At 54.0% G+C, this 18,491-nt stretch overlaps 1 protein-coding gene across 1 annotated transcript in view; it reads right to left on the bottom strand.

Moving 5' to 3' along the window:
- Nucleotides 1–4,493: 4,493 nt before the first annotated feature.
- Nucleotides 4,494–18,491, bottom strand: part of ARL8A (ADP ribosylation factor like GTPase 8A) — a 37,984-nt gene continuing 23,986 nt past the window's right edge. The window contains exons 2-7 of the mRNA XM_054025549.1: nucleotides 14,726–14,806; nucleotides 13,632–13,705; nucleotides 10,857–10,950; nucleotides 9,921–9,988; nucleotides 7,617–7,687; nucleotides 4,494–7,206 (exon numbers count right to left, since the gene is read on the bottom strand). Coding sequence (XP_053881524.1) covers nucleotides 7,157–7,206; nucleotides 7,617–7,687; nucleotides 9,921–9,988; nucleotides 10,857–10,950; nucleotides 13,632–13,705; nucleotides 14,726–14,806 — 438 coding nt within the window. The 3' untranslated portion in view covers nucleotides 4,494–7,156. The remainder of the gene's footprint in view (nucleotides 7,207–7,616; nucleotides 7,688–9,920; nucleotides 9,989–10,856; nucleotides 10,951–13,631; nucleotides 13,706–14,725; nucleotides 14,807–18,491) is intronic.

Below are 18,491 nucleotides of genomic sequence, written 5' to 3'. Positions count from 1 at the left end.
GGGAGAAACTGTGACCCCAAAAGTCCTTCTTTGCTTGCATTCCCCTCATGCCCATGTTCTCTGAGCCCGCTGGCCAGACCCAGGCAAGCCCCCCATGCACACCAGCAAGGCAATACCCCCAGGTTACTAGTGATTCCCAGCTCCACCCCGAGCAGCATGACACAGGGCACAGGGCCACAGTTCCCTCACCCCTGGTTCTGAACCCCTACAGCACCACTCTTTGCAGGATGGGGCTCCCAGGGTGGGGTTCCCAGGTTTGCATTACTGGCTTCCCCGGTGAGGGGAGTTTTGGCCTCTTGCCCTGCACTGGCAGGGAAGCTGGGTCAGCCGCACGGAGAACCAGCCTAAAACCTCACCCCCAGATCAGCCTGAGCTCAGGCGCTGGGAGAACTGCTGCATCAGGGTCATGCTGCCCAGCAACCTGGTTTCCATCGGGACAGCTATGGCCACTCTGAGTGAGGCTGTTCTCATTGCATGTCTGAACCAGGGTGTGTGAGAAATCATCCTGGGAGAAGTCCAGTCCAGAGCAGGTTGGGGGTTGGCATGATGGAGCCCGAGGCCTTGCAGCTTACCCAGCGCTTTGAGATCTCAGGCCGAGAATGCTCCAAGTGCAAAGGGCTCATTACCCCAGTGTTTTACAGCCATCACCCCAGAGCCTGCGGCGTCTCCAGCACCGGCTTCGGGATGGGCCAGCACAATGACGCTTGTGCCAGTCACTGGTAGCACTGGCTGCTTCGCCAAAGCAACTCAGGGAACACCCCCTCCCTAGCCCCCTGCTTTCGCTCTATCCCAGGATCCTGTTGTGTGAGAGGCTGTCACTGATCACACCCTTCAGCGGCCAGGAAAGCCTGCCAGGGCTGGAGAAATCACAGCTCAGGTGGCGTGAACGAGAGACCGATGGACTAGAAAACTGGCCTCTGTTGCCACATGGCGCATCTGCGCCCAGGCCAGGCAATGAAGGCCATGGTCCCGTGACCTGCTTGATCTCTAGACAGCAGCGGGACAAGCAGCAGGTGAATGGGCCCAGCTGGTCTGTCCTGGTGGCTCGGCTGCACTGGCTGGGGATGCAGGCCCGTGGCCCGGGCCTCGCCGACAGGCTCGGCTTTGGGTTTGCTGCCCATCCCCACCTCAGCCTCCTGGCCCCGGTTGCTCAGGGATGTTAAAGATCCTTGTTCTTGCGCTTCGGCGGCCACCCCCAGCCCAGTGAAATGCCACGGGGCAAGGGAGGTGGTTGCTAAGCGCCAGGAGCTCAGCGAGGGCTTTGTCCAGGGATTGACACCCACCAGTTTCCTTGGGCCTGTTGCCATGGAGACAAAAGCCCCGATCTTTGTTTAGGGAGCATGAAGACTGCCCCCCCAACCCACCACTCAGTAAACGCGCCAGGTCCCGCTGGCAACCATGCATGCCTGCTAGCTCCCAAGGAGACCAGCACTCGCTGGCGGGCTGGGCCGCTCGCTCCTTTGGCTGTGCAGGCGGGGGGCAGCCCTGGCATTCGAGGGGCCATCGATCAGCCCAGCAAACCCTAATCGGCCCAAGTGTGTGTGTGTGTGGGGGGGGGGGGTGGTGGATGATAGAGGTTTCAGGCCCTGGCCTCTGCAACCAGCAGCAGCTCAGGGCAGTAAAACATGACTCTAGGGGAAGCAGGGGGAGTGGAGGCAGCCAGGGAAATGGGGGGGGGCATAGGGGTGTGATGAACACAGGGTAAATGCCTACATGGATAGAGAAGGGGGGCGGGGGAAGCATCCACATGCAGAGCCAAGCTGCAGCTGCCTGGCTGTATCTGCCATGGGAGTCGCTAGCCAAGCATCCCAGCCCTTGCATGGCGTGTGGGGGAAGGTGATGGAAGCCCGGGGGGGGGCCGCCCTTCCGCAGCCCCCTCACTCCCTTCTAAGCACCGCCCTGCACTGGTGATGTGCTGGAGGAGTAGGCCCCATGGGGCTCGTGCATGGGAGCAATGGTGCAGGAGTGGAGCCACTGGACCGAACAGTCCTTCCCACACACCATGGCCTGGTGGGTTCCTAGCTGGGGTGGGCTCCCCAGCTGACTGGGGGCTGCAGTGACTCGCATGCTGGACGAGGGCTGCAGGGTGGGGGGAGCTGCCTTTCTATGGCTCATTCTGTGCTGGTTTGTCCTGATCTGGGGCCAGGGGGAACAATGCAGGTCTTGTTTGGGAGCCTGGCTGGCTGGCTGGAGGGAGGGTGCTGAGAAAAGCGAGCCGGGGAGGGGCAGCCGGAGGCCAGGATGGCTCCCAGTGTACAAACAGGGTTGAAAGTAGCTTGTGGGGCCCCTGGCGCAGGGGGGCAACTGCCCCAGCCCACCGCCCACGAATGGCCCCAGGGGTAGGATGGAGAACAGAGTGGCCAAAGCCAGTGTGGCAGGAGAGGAGAGATGGGCTCCTTCACACAGCGGTAATGAGCTGGCAGTGGAAGTGCCCCTGCCTGAGCAAGGGGCCCCCCACGCCAGAGGGGACAGGATCTCTGGCCCTGGCTTTGCCTGGCACTAGGAGGGGGCTGGAGCATTGCACTCAGCAGCGTTGGGATCTCATGCCCAGCCCACCCCACGTAGGGCAGTCAGGGGTCACCTCTATTGGGGGGGGGTCTCGTGCTCCATGGCCTCCCCCGCCTCGCTCCACCAGCCTCTTGGGCACAACTCCACTCAACAGGCTCACTCCCTCCCATAGCAGAAAGGGGCCCCGGTTTTCCCTCACCAGAGGGTCTCCCCCCATGGTACAGTCCCACTGCCAACCCCTCTGCACGCAAATGAACTCTCCCCCCCCCCCCCACCAAAAGTGAGCCCCTCCCACACATCAGCAGCAGGGGAAGCTGCCCTGTTCTGGTCACCAGGTAGGACGTGGCACGTTTGCCTTTGGGGGGCTTCTGTCAGCAAACCACCCAGCTCCTTCATTGCTGGCAGCCAGCCCAGTGCCTAGGCCGTGAGCCACATGTAAGAGGGGGGCACGAGGCTGTGCCAGGCCCTGGCCAAGTGGAAGGAGGCAACTGCTGTGGAGCAGGATCCTGGGTTGGTGCTAGTGGGGAACAGCCAGGCCGCTGGAGCGCGCACAGCTCAGAGCGAGAGGGGGAAGGAGCCTGCAGCAGAAACATTCCCAGCCTAGCAGGCTCGGGCGATGCTAGCTCTACGCCCTCATAGCTTGGGGCAGCTCCCGCCCTGGTGATCTGCCCCCCAGGCCAACACCTGCTGCTGAAATTCCAGGTGTGCAACAGGGCAGGGACAGGCTGCCTTGCTGTCATGCGGAGGGTCAGGTACACAAGGGCATAGGTGGGCCCTGGGCATCCACAGAGCCAGGAGCACACCGCACCAGCCCCGCCTTTCAACTGTGGGAAAAGCTTCCCCTAGTGCTGGCCTTGAGGGCTGCATTCGGTGTCTCCCGAGACTTGCTGGAGTGGCTGGCGCTGGCACTGGCGCCCAGCCTGCTCTGCCCCTCCCCGCACCCCGGGAGGTGCCTTCACTGCACTAAATCCAGGACGGGATGTGCTGAAAGGGGGCCCGTGGGAGCTTGAGTTTCTCGCAGCAGCACTGGGCACCTTGCCAACACTTACTCAGAGCCTCTGAAATAGGCCCAGAAAGGCCAGCAGCCCAGGGAAAGGAGCACAGGAGGAGGGGCACGAGGGCACACTCAGCCCAGGGCTGGTTGGCTGGCAGCAAGGCTGCTTTTAAAGAAGCATATCCCGCTCCCACTGCTGGGAGCCAGCCCTGGCCCGGCCCGTAGGGCTTACCCAAACCAGACAGGCAGGACATAGTGCAAAGCAAGTGCTGGGCCCTGAGAAGTCTGCAAAGGGCAAGGAGTTGTCCTGCATGCTGGAGGGCGAGCAGAGCAGGGGGAGGAAGCTGGAGGTAGAGGTGTTCCACCCACCACAGCCCAGACCCATAGCAGGGCACAGCCCACTGTCAACAAAGCTAAGGAAAGGGAGCTGCCGTAAGCTGAGGGCTTTGTCTCACTGCCCCAGAAGCAGCCAGCTAAAGCTTCTGCCCAGCTAAATGTCCTTTCCCTGGCACAAAAGCAAGGTTTGTGCCTGCAGCATCAACAGCCACCGTCACAGGCGGAGCACCATGCAGCGAGAACAGGTGAGCCTGAGGAGGATGGTGTGGAGCCGCTGGAGAGCAGCAGGGGGGAAGGTGAGTGCTACCACCCTCCAGCTCCGGCACTGGGAGACGTTGCTTCCCCTCCACCTTCTCAGTCATCTCTACCCCAGCAGGAAGAGCTGACACTGCCGCACAACTGACGCTTCAGCTACTAATGTAGTTATGGGCCTGAAGGGGTTAAGTCTAGTGGGGTATGTGGGGGAGGGGAGGGAGACTGCTCCGAATGACACCCCCCAGCTGCTCTCGCCCTCAGGCAATAAACCAGGGCTCTCTTGGGCACTGCCCTAACTGTGCAAGGTAGTGAGTCTGCCCTGGCAGCTGGACCATGTGCTGAGACCACTGCCAGGCTGGGGAGATGAGGAGAGGAAATGAGACCACAGCAAACACTCCCCCAACACAAAACTGTTAATTTATTATGATTAGGAGGCCAAAAAAGAAAAAAAAAAATGGTACAGTTACAAGAATCATTTCCCACCAGAGAAGGTCAATATGAGCCAAAAAAATCTCTCCTAAAAAAGGAATAATGACACCACTTTACAATTCATTAAATAAACCATGGAAATGGCTCCTTGTGCAATTCTGCGAAAACGAGAAGAGAGGAGAACAAAGCAGCCTGGAACCCCCCCCCGCCTCCCCCCGGGAGCGGCTCTGTGCAGAGTGGGGGTCTGGGGAAGGAGCCCAGGGCTCTCAGCCGCCCCTGAGCTGACACACTGGACAGGGCGGGACATGGCTGTGCCTGGATTACAGGCAGCCGCCCTCAGGCAGAAAGAGGCAGGCTGGGCACAGCAGCAGGCTCATAGCCATTCCCAAGATCCCATCACTTCACCCCCAGCCTGCTCCGGGCCATCTCCAGTGCAAGGAGAGCAGGCTCCAGCACAGGACAGAAATCACATGGGCTGGAGCAAACTGGGGCTCCTTTCCCCTCCTTCCAGGCCTGGCTGGCAGTTCCCCTCCCTGCCAAGGCTGGAGAGGAGACCTAGGAGCAAGGCTTGGAGCCTGGGCTGTAGAGGGCAAGGAATTCCACCTTGACATCACACACGGCCCATCAGCCCTGCTGTTCCACTGAGACAGGCCTTTCCTCTGGCCCCTGCGTAGTAGGAGAGAGGTCAACACCCCCTTGACGTGCCCCTGTGCCAGCACTCCCGGCTGCGCCCCCTCTGGGCTGGGACAGAGGTGGAGGCAGCAGTCTGACACAGTCGGCCAGCTTGTTTCTAGTCCACAAGAGCCCTGAGCGAACAGCCCTGGGTTGGGAACACAGGCCCGGGGCGCTTTGCTCAGCAGCCCTGGCACCTTTCAGAGCAGCTCTGCTGTGCTGAGACTGTGGGCAGCCAGACATGCCCCTCCTGCTGCACCCCTCCCCAAGGGCGAGCCCTCCTCCCAACATGCACACCACTGGAATGGCAGGGAGCAGCACATCAAGCAAGGGGGAGCCCACACCCAGCACTGTAGGGGGTGGGCATAAGGAAGCCCCACCGCCGGAACTTGGAGCACAGGGCAAGCCCCCCTCACTTCCAGACTGGGGGCGGAGCAGAGATATCTAAACCTCCTGAACTCACAAGAGGTGGGGTGTGGGTCTCTGGCTGCCAGTCTTCAACACGGGGACCCTCTTGGGGAAGGGAGAGCCCTGCCCCTAAACCCAGAAGCCAAGGTGGAGAGCTCCTCTGCAGGGCACAATCCCACCCTGGGCCCACGGAGATGGACGAGACCAGAAGGGGTTTTCCCATCTCTGGCTCCCCAGAGCCTGAGCCCCTGATCTCCCGGGTATGAGACATGCAGATGAACTGGGGCAGACACCCCCGTGCTGCAGCAGGAGGGGAACCCTGCTCCCAGACTCAGGAGCGGGAGGGAGGGAGGGAAGGGGAAGGACCTTCCCGAGAGCTTTGTCCTTGGCTTCAGTTCTACAGCAATTGCAACAGCGATGACCCCTCCACTAAGCAAAGGGGGGCCTGGCCCCACGGCAGAGCCAATGGCACAGGTCACAAGAGGGCAGGTGAGTGCGTGCTGCACATCACCCCTCTGCATGGGCCTGGGCACAACCTGGGTCAGCAGGTGCTACAGCTCTGGGCACAGAGAGCATTCCCCAGGCGCTGGTCACTGGCCCGCAGGTACCAGCTCACCCCCATGCTGCACAGCTCGTCCCACCCAGAGAGCTTCTAAGGAGCTGGAGAACCCCCAAAGCAACCTGGGGGAATGGCAGAGTGCCCCCACCTTCCTCCACAGCCAGGGGAACGGGCAGGAGTGAGTCACTTGTGGAGACTTTGGGGCCTGGGTTGCAGGAAGGAGAGAGGATAGGGAGGGAGGGAGTTGCCCCTGCCTCTCCCAGCCAGTGCCCAATCCCTGCCTGAGCATGGGATTGCAAGGCCGAGTGCCTGAGGAAAGGGCAGAGGGCTAGGGGCAGGAGGGGTAGCTCTGCAGACGGGCACAGCACTGACTCCCCACAGCCTGGTCAAGACTGCTGGCCTCAAACACCCCCATTGCCCTGCCCCCCAGGGCCGTGTCCACATGCAACACGGAAAATGGGGGTGGGCATGGGGCAGTGGGAGCTCCAGAGGTTTGGGGGCGGGGGGAAGGAGGGGGAACCGGACCTAGTGAAGATACCAGAGGGGCCCAAGGACCTCAGGGTTGGAGGGACACCCCCATGGGAGCCTGCGTTCAGCATGGAATGGCCCAGTCAAGCCACTCCGCTCCCACGCCACCCTCCCAATACTGCCTTGGGGGCTCAACCACCTCCAGCACTTCTACAGGTCACGGGGCCCAGTTTAGTAACAGCGTAATTGCTTAAATTAAAATATATATATACATATATATATATATACTGTATACACATCGACCACAACAGAACAGTGCCAAAACGAGAGGGGGAGAGAGACAGAGGAGTCCGACAGCTTCTTTACAATAAAAACAGGAGCTCCGTCTCAGCAGGAGCAGAGCCTGGGGTCCCCTAAAAATACCCATCTAGAGAGAGAGATGGAGAGAGAGGGACAGAGAGCAGGGGACAGAGAAGGGGGCTTGGACAATGGCATCTTCCCCGCTCCGAGGCGCGGTCCCAGGGCTCTCAGCTTCTCCTGGACTTTGAGTGCTGAATAAGCCACTGTAGGGTGATGTCTGCAAAGGCAACACACAGAGTTACCGCCTGCAAAGGGCAGAGAGCCCCCTCCACCACCCCCTCCAATGTGGGGTTCAGGGGAAGGGGTCGGTGGGGTCTCCCTGGGGGCTCAGAGACTGGCACCTTCTCTAACACAGCTGTTCACTGCTGCATTTCAGCCACTACTCTGTGGCAGTGTCCCCCACAGCCTGGAAACCTTGGGCACAGCTCCTTGGGCACTGCCCACACCTGCCTTTGGGATGGGGAGTGTAGGCCACTAAGAGCTGAGAAATGATACTTCTGCCCCATTTGCCTCATCATGAGCTTAATGGGCTTCGGAGCCAGAATACCTGAAACTGCAGGTGTTTCCCAACTGAGCCCAGCTTGTCCCCTCCCTCTGGCTCCCTGCAGACCACGGCCCAGCACTCACCAATGTTGTCCTTTTCTTTGCAGGAGATGGAATAGCAACAAATCTCTCGATCTTGGATGGCAGACAGGTTCCTGTGGAGAGATGGAGCCGTGAGAGCGCAGACTGATCAGTGCAGACTCCAGCTGCTCCAGTCAGCCTGGGTCAAGGGCTCAGGGGGAGCAGAGTCCCTTCCATTTGGGGCCACCCTCAGAGGCCCCTGCTATAACCTTCTAGTGCTGCTGGCTCAGGATGAGGCTTGTCAACAGTCTTGCAGCAATGAAAGAACCAAAAATAAAAGCTTCTTGACAAATGGAACAAGGCCCCCAACCATGAGCCCACCAGGTGGGCTGTGTATTACCCAGCAGCTCTTACAGCTCGTTCCACAATCATACAGGAGACAAGAATCAGGGCCCTACCCACGGCACCAAGTCAGACTCAGCCAGCATGTCCCCTCTCTGCATTAGCATCCCCACTGGAAAGGGGACAAGAGTGACCCACTGTTATCAAATGCTTAAGATCCTCCAAAACCAAACCAGTACTAGAAGTATTACTACCACGGCAGCGGGTACAGGAGAGCTGTGTGCCATGGCCCTGGCTCCAGCCCCATTGACAGAGCAGCGGAGCCTTTGAAGGACTTCGCCGGCTGTTTGCAAAGAGTTCCTTGGCTGTGCTGTGTCCCAAGGTGGGAGCCTGTGGAAATGCTCTCCTACCACTCGGGCTGCAGGAGTCTAAGGGTACGTCTTCGCTGAGGTTAACCCAGGCTCTTACCCTCACCGCTACACAACACAAACACCTCGGACCTGGATTTGCAGGTGCCTTAAGCCCAGGCTAGCTGACCAGGTTGGGGGGGGCGGGGTTAGAGTCAAGGCTGTGCTTTACCTTGGGCTGGAACCTGCCCACTTTGCAGTGAGGATGCAGGCAAAAACCACTTACATGCTGCGTGACCTCCAGGGCCCATCCCACAACACCTCCTGCAATGGACTGGGAAGGAAGCCTCGAGCGGCTCAGCACGGGGGAGTGCAGACACAATGAAGTGGGTAGGGCTTTGCCAGGCTAACCTGGGGGCTCAGACTCAGGTGTCAATCACCCAGGTTAATTGTGCAGTGTAGACTCACCCTTGGACTGCAGTAAGAGTCAAGATGTGTCTCTGGTGCCACCATGTGGCCTAGGCTGAGAAAAGCTCAAGCAAAATGACCATCTTCACCCTGACATAGCAACTTTCAACCAAGGGCACCTCAGCTCCACACAGACTGGAGATTAGCCCCATTCTACAGCTGAGGCCCTGCCCAAGGTCATACAGAGAGTGTGGGGCAGAGGCAGGACAGAACTCAGGGCCCTCGGCTCCCCTTTCCAGCTGCTGGCACTGGGTAACGAGGCCTCCCCAGGTCTGTGGCGCACGGAGAAGTGTAGATACAAAAGAAAAACCACTCATGTAACAGTGAAAAAGCTACTGCAGAGGGGCAAAGCAGAGCACCTAGGACATGTTTCCCCAAACCAGCTGCCTCGCTGGTCACTGTCTGGGCTGCCAGTTCCCCCCTCCCAGCGCCCCCAGCACGGGCCTTTGCTTGGGCCTGCCCAGCCTGCCCCAATGCCTGGGGTGTCACAAATGGGATGCAATGGCTTCACAGCAGGACCCAGGCTGGGGAGCTCGGCACAGCTCTGTTATCATGAAGGGATCGTGGAGATGAACAAACTTCTCTGCCCAAAAGGCTTTCAGGCCCTGACCCATGTAAGGGGGCAGTACCGTGTGCTGCTGGATTGCAGAAGCATCCCCAGGCGGAGCTGGAAACCTGTGCTCCTTTTCCCAATAGCGCTTCCTGCTGACAGGCCATCGCAGAGCAACTCCCCAGCCGTGAGCTAGCAGGAAGGGACCAGGGCTCTGCACATGCTGGAGAGGGTTACAGCAGCCCAATGGCCATGTTGTTAGGGTGGGAGCTGGTGGAGGGGGAACGTCTTAGGGAGTGGGGCAGAGAAGCCATGGGGTTGGGGGCACAGGGAGAGATGGGGGCATTTTGGGGAGCAATCCATGCTTCCCTCCATGGTGGGGGAGCCCTTTCTGCTGTTGCTCTGGGAAGGCCTCTCCAGCACCCTGGGAGAAGCTCCCGCAATCCCACGCACCAGGCACCTTCATTAACCCCTTAGCAGCCACCTGGATCAGACCCCCGAGAATCCTACTCAGCAATACACAGAGACTTGGCGTCCCCAAAGCAACAGCTAAGCAAACTCTGTTACAGTCCCACCCCAGCCTTTGCTGAGAGGCACACGCAGTCAGAGACAGACTGACAATGCCTGCCGCCGGAAGGGGAGGCAGTGAGCCGTACTTACATCTTCTCAATAAGCTCTTTCTCATCCAAGGCACCAACGAGATCTCGCTTGTTCCCAAGCACTAGAACCTGTAGGGGGAAAAAGACAGTGTCAGCACTCTCAGTCCCACACCGAGCCAGTTTTGACTGTGCCCAGGCCGGGGGAGGGATGGGGAGTCTGGCAACCTAACTATAGTTTTAACAGAAAATTCGTTGGTGTAAAGGAATCAAAACCTCCCCGCCTCCCGGGGAATTCCTGCCAGCCAGTGAAAGCCAGTTGCCCACGTGCTCCTCTCCCAGGATATGCTGGAGTGGAGGAGTTGCTGGGGATACTAACCACTAAGGCGGTTTTTGGAATGAGATCATGTGCTTTACGTGCTGCATGGAGCTGCACCCCCTCTGCATTTCTGAAGCATCAATCCCCAGCTCAGGGTGAAGATATTACAATTAGCATCTTGCAAACTGCCCCAGCAGCACATCTGAGCTCTACTTCCCAGCCAAAACCCTCACTGCGATGTCACAAACAAGACTTGCGTTCCAAATGGCAGCTCTCCCTCTTGAGCATACTCAGTGGGTGTGTCACTTATAATCCCCACTCAATGGGCCATGGACAGGTCATTATCTACACTCATTGCTTCCAGTCCAGTCACTTCTGAGCTTCCGGTGGGCCCACCAATGGGACCAGGGGGTTTAATGGCCTGTAGGATTATGGGAAGTTGGTCATGATCTTCCTCAAACTTTCCAAAAAAGTCACCTTCCAGCCCAGCCCCAGCCTGGAGAGCATCACCTCACAAAGCTACTTCTACAGACGAATGAGTGAGACACTATCACAGAACCTGCTTTGCAGCGTGTGTGACCAATCAACCAGAGACAACCCACCCTAATGACTGGGGACCAGCCTATGAGATCTGTCTGCTCCCCATTGTCTCCCTCTGTCCCAGGACTGGAGAGTGCTTACAGGGATGCCTTGGAGCTGTGGCTTGTCAAGCAGGTTGTGAAGTTCGTTCTTTGAAGCCTCGATCTTCTCCTGGTCTGCAGCATCCACCATGTACCTGGAATGGGGAAGGAACATTATCAGTGAGCCTGGGCCACTGGAAGAGGAAGATTGAATGAATCCCGCCTGAGGAGCACGAAACAACCAGAGTCCCTACCACCTCTCTCCATTACCAAGTACTCAGGCCTCCTTAGAGAGCTGCTACTCTCCACTGGGCCAGCTTCCTGACTGGTCAGTATAAATCTACGCTATGAAGCAGATCGGAGTTACCGCTCTCTTTCTGAAGCGCTTCAGATTAGTCCCCTGGTACTCACCACGTGTCAATGACCCACACCCTTCCCTTGGCACCTCTGGGCTCTTAGCACCCTTTGGGAAAGCCCCGATGGGTCCTTGTGGGGGCCAATCCACATCCATCCCTCAGGACTGCAAAGCCAGTCATTAACCCTTCCCCTGCTAAGAGCCAGGAGTCCTCATGGGCATAGAAACAACTTCGACTCACCCAGAGTCTTCTGCTAGAGGCAACCCCAGCCTTGCCTACACTTACAAATTAGATCACCCGAGTGATGGCTGGGTGAATCATTTTGTGACTTGAGCGCCGCAGTTAAGTCACCCTAACCCCCAGTGTAGACATGGCTAGGGTTCATGGAAGATTCTTCCGACCATCCAGCCAAGCCTTTCAGAGAAGTGGATTAACTACATCAATGGAAAAACCCCTTCCACCAAGGTAGGAAGGATCGATGCTGCAGTGACACAGCTGGAGCACAGACATACCCTTAGTTTACCGTGTGCAGCAGCATCAGTCACACTGTGCATCAGTGTAGCTGAAAAGCCAGTGGGCGTGGGAACACCACACTGCGTTTGGATGCCTTACAGAAAGCGGCTCTTGCTCTTTTAGATTCTTATAAACGTTTCTGCAGCATCTAACACCCTGGTGGCTGGGGGCACTTCACCGTGCTTTTCCCCAGAAAAGCAGCATACACCGTGCTCCATAACCCCATCCAGCATCCAGATAGCTGACCGCAGAGGTGGGGAAGCCCAGCCAGTGGGCTGAATGCCAGAGAGTCTACAGCCAGGAGATAGAGAAATGACAGCTATCAAGTTCTAAATGTGATCAGGCTGGGCTCAGTCATTTCTCCAGAGGGAGAGCCTGCTACGGAGATCACCCCCTCCCAGGCATCTGGGAGCGTCATCAACGGGACAAACAACTGCCCCGTTCCTGCTAAAACCCAGTGGGGGTTGCAGAGCACAGGAAGGGTGGTGTCTAAGTGGCCTTCGATGTTAGTCCCAGACAGCGCGTGGTGCAGTAATCCAGCCTAGAAGTAGCAATGCATTGATGATAGATGCAGGTTCTATCAGAGAGGGAATGGTCGACGTAAGTGACAGAGGGCATTTCTGGCTCCAGCTGCAGACCGGTGTCTGGTTAGACCTGGAGATTGCAAGCCAAACAACAACTAATAAAACACCCTCAGTTAAGGGAAAAACTATAAATTTCCTCAGATCCTCAAAGTGCTTCTCTGTGCCAGTCAGTATCACCACTGCCTTATCTGGGCTGAGTCTAAATCTGCTAAACTCTGGCTTTCATCCAGGCCTCAGTCTCGGCCAGACGGCAGAAGAACAAAGAGTCTATTCCGTCCCTGTCTGACGAAATGAGGTGGAGCTGAATGTCATCGGCATATTTATGACACCGTAGCTCATGTCACCAAACTCTTCCGAGCAGCCGCACGTAAATGAGGATACTGAACATGGTGAGATTAGGGGACTTGAGCTGGGCAAATAATGGATGTCCTTGCATTTCGTGAACACCTCTTTCTGCTTACAGACATCTTACGTGGATTGAGATTCTCAACAGCATGTGTTACAATCTGTGAATAACTCTGGTTTGTGGCTTGCTGGTGTACAGTTTGCATGTATTTGATATGAAACATCTGTGCTGCTTTGTAAACTCAAGCCCCGAAATGTTCACAAGCAGGACCACAAAAGGGGGGTAGACTCAGGCAAAGGGAATTTGTTTACAACCATGAATGAAGATTGATTGAAGGCTGCTGCTTCTCATAAATACAGAATTTGCCAAGCAGCATAAGAGGCCTTGGGAAGGAAGAGCAGCTGCCTATCGCTGTCCCCTAGGACCACCCTACAAAATGAGCTGAGCCACCCAAGGCTAGGCGGTCCACCTTCACCAGGCCCCCCCTTCAAATGAGCGACTAGCACCTCTGGAACAAAAAGATCTAGTAGCATCAGCAAAGACAACCGATCTTCAGCCAGGAGCACACGAGCCTGTTATTCTGGACAACACCACGCCCAAGAGTAATTCTACTACCTAGGGCCCCAGTCCGTGGTGGGTTGGGGAGACTGGTAAAGCACCAGAACACTGGGATTCCTGCACTAAGCAGATACATTCATAGGACTTCCTATCCCCAGGAGCAGAACCTCTTACACCTCATGCTGGGTACCAAAGCACAGCCCAGCCCTTCCCAGGCTGCACTGGGCAAGCTGCTGGGAAGATTGAATTCAGTGCGAGGGGCCTGATTCCCAGCAAAGGATCTCTGCACCCGAGATTAGCAAATTGCTCAACCTGGGCGAACACAAAACCCACTGGACACAGCCCAAAAGGTCCTGCCAACCCTCAACCAAGAGACACTGTTTGAGAGCCTAATACTAATACTTTCCCATGCTGTATTAAAGGCTCAGCAGCCCTGGAACGTCTGCGACAGAGTGTGAGCACAGCTGGGGGGTACTTACACAATAGCACTGACTCCGCGGCAGTATCGCTCCCACATGCTACGGAAACGAGGCTGACCGCCGATGTCCCAGAGCTGTGGGAAAGAGAGGCAGAGTCAGGAAGCACATGGACCAGGGAAGAAGGCACATCAAAAAGCAGAAGTGGATCTTGGAGCCCAATTGAAATGGATTTTGCACACCGCTACTCAAACTCTTACCCCTTCTTCCCCTGTTGATGAGCCCTACACAAGGTGTCACCTTGCTCCATGGTGGCAGGTTTGTGGAATTCATAAGCACAGCTGGGTGCAGAGCCTTGCTCAGTTTGTATGCAATTACCCAGAATGTTCTGCCCACTCACAGCTACTTCCTGCAAGGGCTGGGGTCTAAGGCCCAGTGTCCCACGGAGCCTGGGTTCTCTCTGTGTTCGCCATGCTAGGATGATGGAGGAATTTCCCCCTCACTGAAGAGTTCACATGTTTCAAGGACCACATTTTGTCCCCAAAACGCATGAGCAGCAACCAAAGGCACAGAATCTTTATAGTGAAGGAGTGATGGGAAGTGCTGGCTAACCCAAGATTTTCTGGTTTTCCATCCAGGTGCACCTGGAGGAGTGGAGGGGTAAAGAGAGTGCTATTTGTCTGATTGCTGCGACACGAATGTTATGAATCATGGACTGTAGTCCCACAGCTCCAATGGGCTCCTCCTTCCAGGACCTGCAGCCTCTCCCTTCCCTTCTCAGCAAAATACCTGTCCAGTCTCTGTCATGGACAAAGTTATCTGCCCACACTAGCCTGGGGAAATACCAAGAGCAGGATGAATGCCATCAGGAAATCCCATGTTACTGCAGCCTGGCCAGCAGCCCTTTACTGCAGGAGCCTGGAATAACTTGCATCCCAATAAACTTGACCCCCCCTTTAGGGGAGCTGCAGCAATCTAAAACCTTCCAGACTGAACTAGTGTGGAGGCAGGTCTATTTTTAAGTCTCCTGACTGAAGCATTAGTCAGTATTATTTGCACCCCAATAACCTGCTGCACAAGAGCTTGTGAATCTCTAGATTTTCCCCACCCCGTCTCCCCCTCCAACAGCCACTGCAGAGGAGCTGCCTACGTCTTACCTTTATGGTGACGTTTCCCTTGGTGATCTTCCTCATGTTGAAGCCCACCGTTGGGATCATGTCTTCATTGAACTGCCCCGACTGCAAGGAACAAACCACACTGAGTCAGCCATATCACGGGACTGGGGACCTGCAAACCCTCAGGCCGGCACAAAGCATCTAAACTTCCCAGCCTGATGGCACTGGGCAGACTGCGGTGGAACAAGACTTAACTGCAGCTATTATTAAATCCTAGCTGGAGGTGAACCAAGATGCTCTGCAAGGACTGTCCTAGAACATGCCCCAAATATTCTACCTCCTTTGGTCACACCCCAGGTCATGGCTAATGCCAGAAGCAAAAACACCACAAATCAGAACCAGGTATCCTACAGAGAACAGATACTGCCCAGCAGCTGGTAGTGGGATGCATGCTTCTGGGCCCACATGGGGAACTCCACTCATAACAGGCCAGGGCCATTACTGCCAATATGCACTGGCTTGTAGCTATAGTGCCAGCTATTCATAGAATCATAGAAATGTCAGGCTGGAAGGGACCTTGAGAGGTCATCAAGTCCTGCCCTGTGTGCTGAGGCAGAACCAGGTAAACCTAGCCCACCACTGACAAGTGTGTGTCCAACCTTTCTTAAAAACCTCCAGTGACGGTGATTCTATACCCTCCCTTGGAAGCCTGTTCCAGAGCTTAACTCCCCTTAGAGTTAGAAAGTTTCCCTACTATTTAATCTAAATCTCTCTTGCTGCAGATTAAATGTATTACTTCTTGTCCTACCTTCAGAGGACATGGAGAACAATTGATCGCAGTCTGCTTTATAACAGCACTTAACATATTTGTAAACTGGTCACCCCTCAATTTTCTTTTCTCAAGACTAAACATGCCCAGTTTTTTTAACCTTTCCTCACAGGTCAAGCTTTATAAGCCTTTTATGATTTTTGCTGCTCTCCTGTAGACTCTCTTCAATTTGTCCACATCTTTCCTAACGTAGGACACCCAGAACTGGACATAGCTCCATGAGCTCCATGAGCTATTAACTCTGAAGCCTAGGGAAGAATATTCAGATGCAACCACTGTTAGACTGTTTCACTTTTGACTAAAGCACATAAAGGAGAAGTGCAGATCTTCAGAACCTGATCTACTGTGAATGGCCACTGATTTTGGCATCACAAGTGAGGGAATTGTGGGAGAACGCCCTCATCTATTTTCCTCCGGTCTAACCCCTGACTTTGGGGCTCCAACTGGGTTGAAAGGGTCTATAAAAATTCAAGAACTTCCTATAATTAAGTCATGCTTACTTGTTATGTTTCCAGTAACACAAAAAAACAAATTCAAAGAGTTGCAATTAAAAAATAAATAAATAACCTATTACAACCGAAGTTAAGACCTAAACTTATTACAATCTGTTCAAATAGTTTAAATAAAAAACATGCAAGCAGTGTGCATTTTCTGCTGAAGTTTTAAAGGAAGTCAAACCACTCAACTAGTGGAAGTCACTGGGTAAGCCCCTGAAACCAGAGTTTGTTGAAGTGCTAAATCAGCTTTTGACAGCAGTAACCTCTTCTGCAGATGCAGAGAGAATTTCTTCTTCATTTCAGCTTATTCAACTAGTTCAGTTCAATGACTAATTTGTTCAAAGTTAAGAAACCAACTGAGAGTTGAAACAGCAGGAAAGTTTGTTTTCCTCTTCCAAGCTAAGAATAAAATGAGGTGCAAGAGGATGAGATCTACTAGTTCTAAGGCTGAAAGACGCGATGACCAGAAACTCTCTTCAGTTCACTAATACTTTGTTTAATAAATCAGTTAGCTGTAAATACAAAACATGTTTTGATATGCATCCAGCACATTTAAGGTAGTTTTGCTGAACTATTGAAAACAATTGTAAAATGCTAGTTTTCTGCATTTTCAATTGAATTCCAATTTCCATCCAAGTACAGCTTGATGCAAATCATGAATAAAAAAATTATCACCTATTAAATAATAAATGTATCATTCACCAATTCCTAACATAAAAAAATGTAAAAATTAAGAATCTGAATAAATGTATGTTAAGCTATGCAATTACTTAAATTCAGATAGATTTAGTGTATCCGCCTGATTAGCAAAAAGAAGCACCAAATTTAGTGTAAAGGCTATACTTAATTGCCAATTGACATGTTTTAATGGGCTGCCAAGCAATGAGAATCAACCATTCTTTAGGAAAACAACTAAAAAAAGATTAAAATAGAGGATTTAAATTAAGGTTTCCTGCCTGCTGACTAAATGGGTGAATTAAACCACTGCACCCTGGGGGAGTTAGCCCTGCAATCCCAAACCGGCGGCTTTGAAAACTTCCCATTTGTAGGTCACACTCTCCCCAAACAAAGGCTATTAATAGGCCTGGCATCAATGTTGCTTTTGTTGGCCGCAATCAAGTGCATGAGATGGGCTGCACCCAGGGACCGAGACCACAAAACCAAAGCTTTGTCTCCGCCAAGGCACTAGTCTCCCTCAGCAGGGCAGCTATATCAGCTGTGACCCTCCCCTTCAGTTCTGTGTGCAGCCTCTGGCCACGCTCACTGAGCATTTGCCACTCTGGAGCATGTAAAGTACAGTGGGCCCCACGCGAAGCAATTTCTGATTTCTCCATCAGAGTTGTTAACCTTCTCAATCCATTTCTGCTGAACCCTGTGCATCTTGTCACCGTTCTAGGGAAAATCTGCTCTAGTGACTGGAACTGTCCAGACAGATCAATGGGTTTAAATCCAGTTACCTGGGATAAGACTAGGGGGCTCTCATATGCCAAAACCCCGAGAACTAGTGCAGGGCTTGAAAATGTTTCCCTACCAGCCAGAGAGATACGTGAAGGGTAAGTGTGACTGACCTGTCCAGGGGCAGCTCCATGGTTACAGATCCAGCCCCACCATCTTTGCTACATCCCTTCAGCTGTGGAAGAGTGCTGCCCTCCAATCCCGGCTGGGGGCTCCGTCTTTCATATCAGCTTCTGGCCAGTGGGTATCTGATCAATTTGAAATTCTGGCCCCTTTAGCTACTGGAAGCAGCTGTCTATCTTTTCTGCTCCCACCAAAGCCTCCTGACTGCTGTGAGGATGGGATGGGAACAGCTTTTTGCTACTCCCCCAACTCCTGGCTATTGCAAGGAGTGGGAGAGGGGAAGATCTATTCTACTCTACCCCTCCCCAACCCTCAATTTTTAATTTCTTTTTGGATTCTACTTCCCCTTGAATAACTCCTACACACAACTAATCCTAGATTTGCCAAGCAGCAGCAGCATGAAATTTACATGGATTTCTGGAAGCATCAATGTTGTCCATAGATCTTGAATAGCAGCACTGAAATTGACTGGTCTTGTCAAACCTATAAGGAGTAAGTACCAGGGGTTCTCTCTGCAGCCCTCTCCTTCACAGACTCGGAAAGACATCTTAGATTCTAAGGACAGATGGGACCACTGCAATCACCTTGTCTGATCTCCTGCATAACACAGGCCATAAGTCTTTCTTGAATTAATTCCTGTTTGAAATTGAGCAAATCTTTTAGAACAGCCCATCCTGATTTAAAAATGGCCAGTGATGGAGACTATCACAAACCCTGATGAATCATTCCAACGATTAATTGCCCTCAGTATTAAAAATTTACTCCCACTGTTAAAAAAATTATTTCCAGTCTGAATGTGTCTAGCTTCATGGCTTCAGACCAGATTTGGAAGGTTTCTGTCACAACCATAGCGGGGCATAGAATTCTTTTAAAAAAATTAGTAAACTTCAGTGGAGCATAAGTT

The sequence above is a fragment of the Malaclemys terrapin genome, chromosome 4 (assembly GCF_027887155.1).
Source record: "Malaclemys terrapin pileata isolate rMalTer1 chromosome 4, rMalTer1.hap1, whole genome shotgun sequence".
NCBI classification, from domain to species: Eukaryota; Metazoa; Chordata; order Testudines; family Emydidae; genus Malaclemys; species Malaclemys terrapin.
Note: the sequence above shows the minus strand (reverse complement) of the source record. Positions and strands in the feature narration are given on the sequence as shown.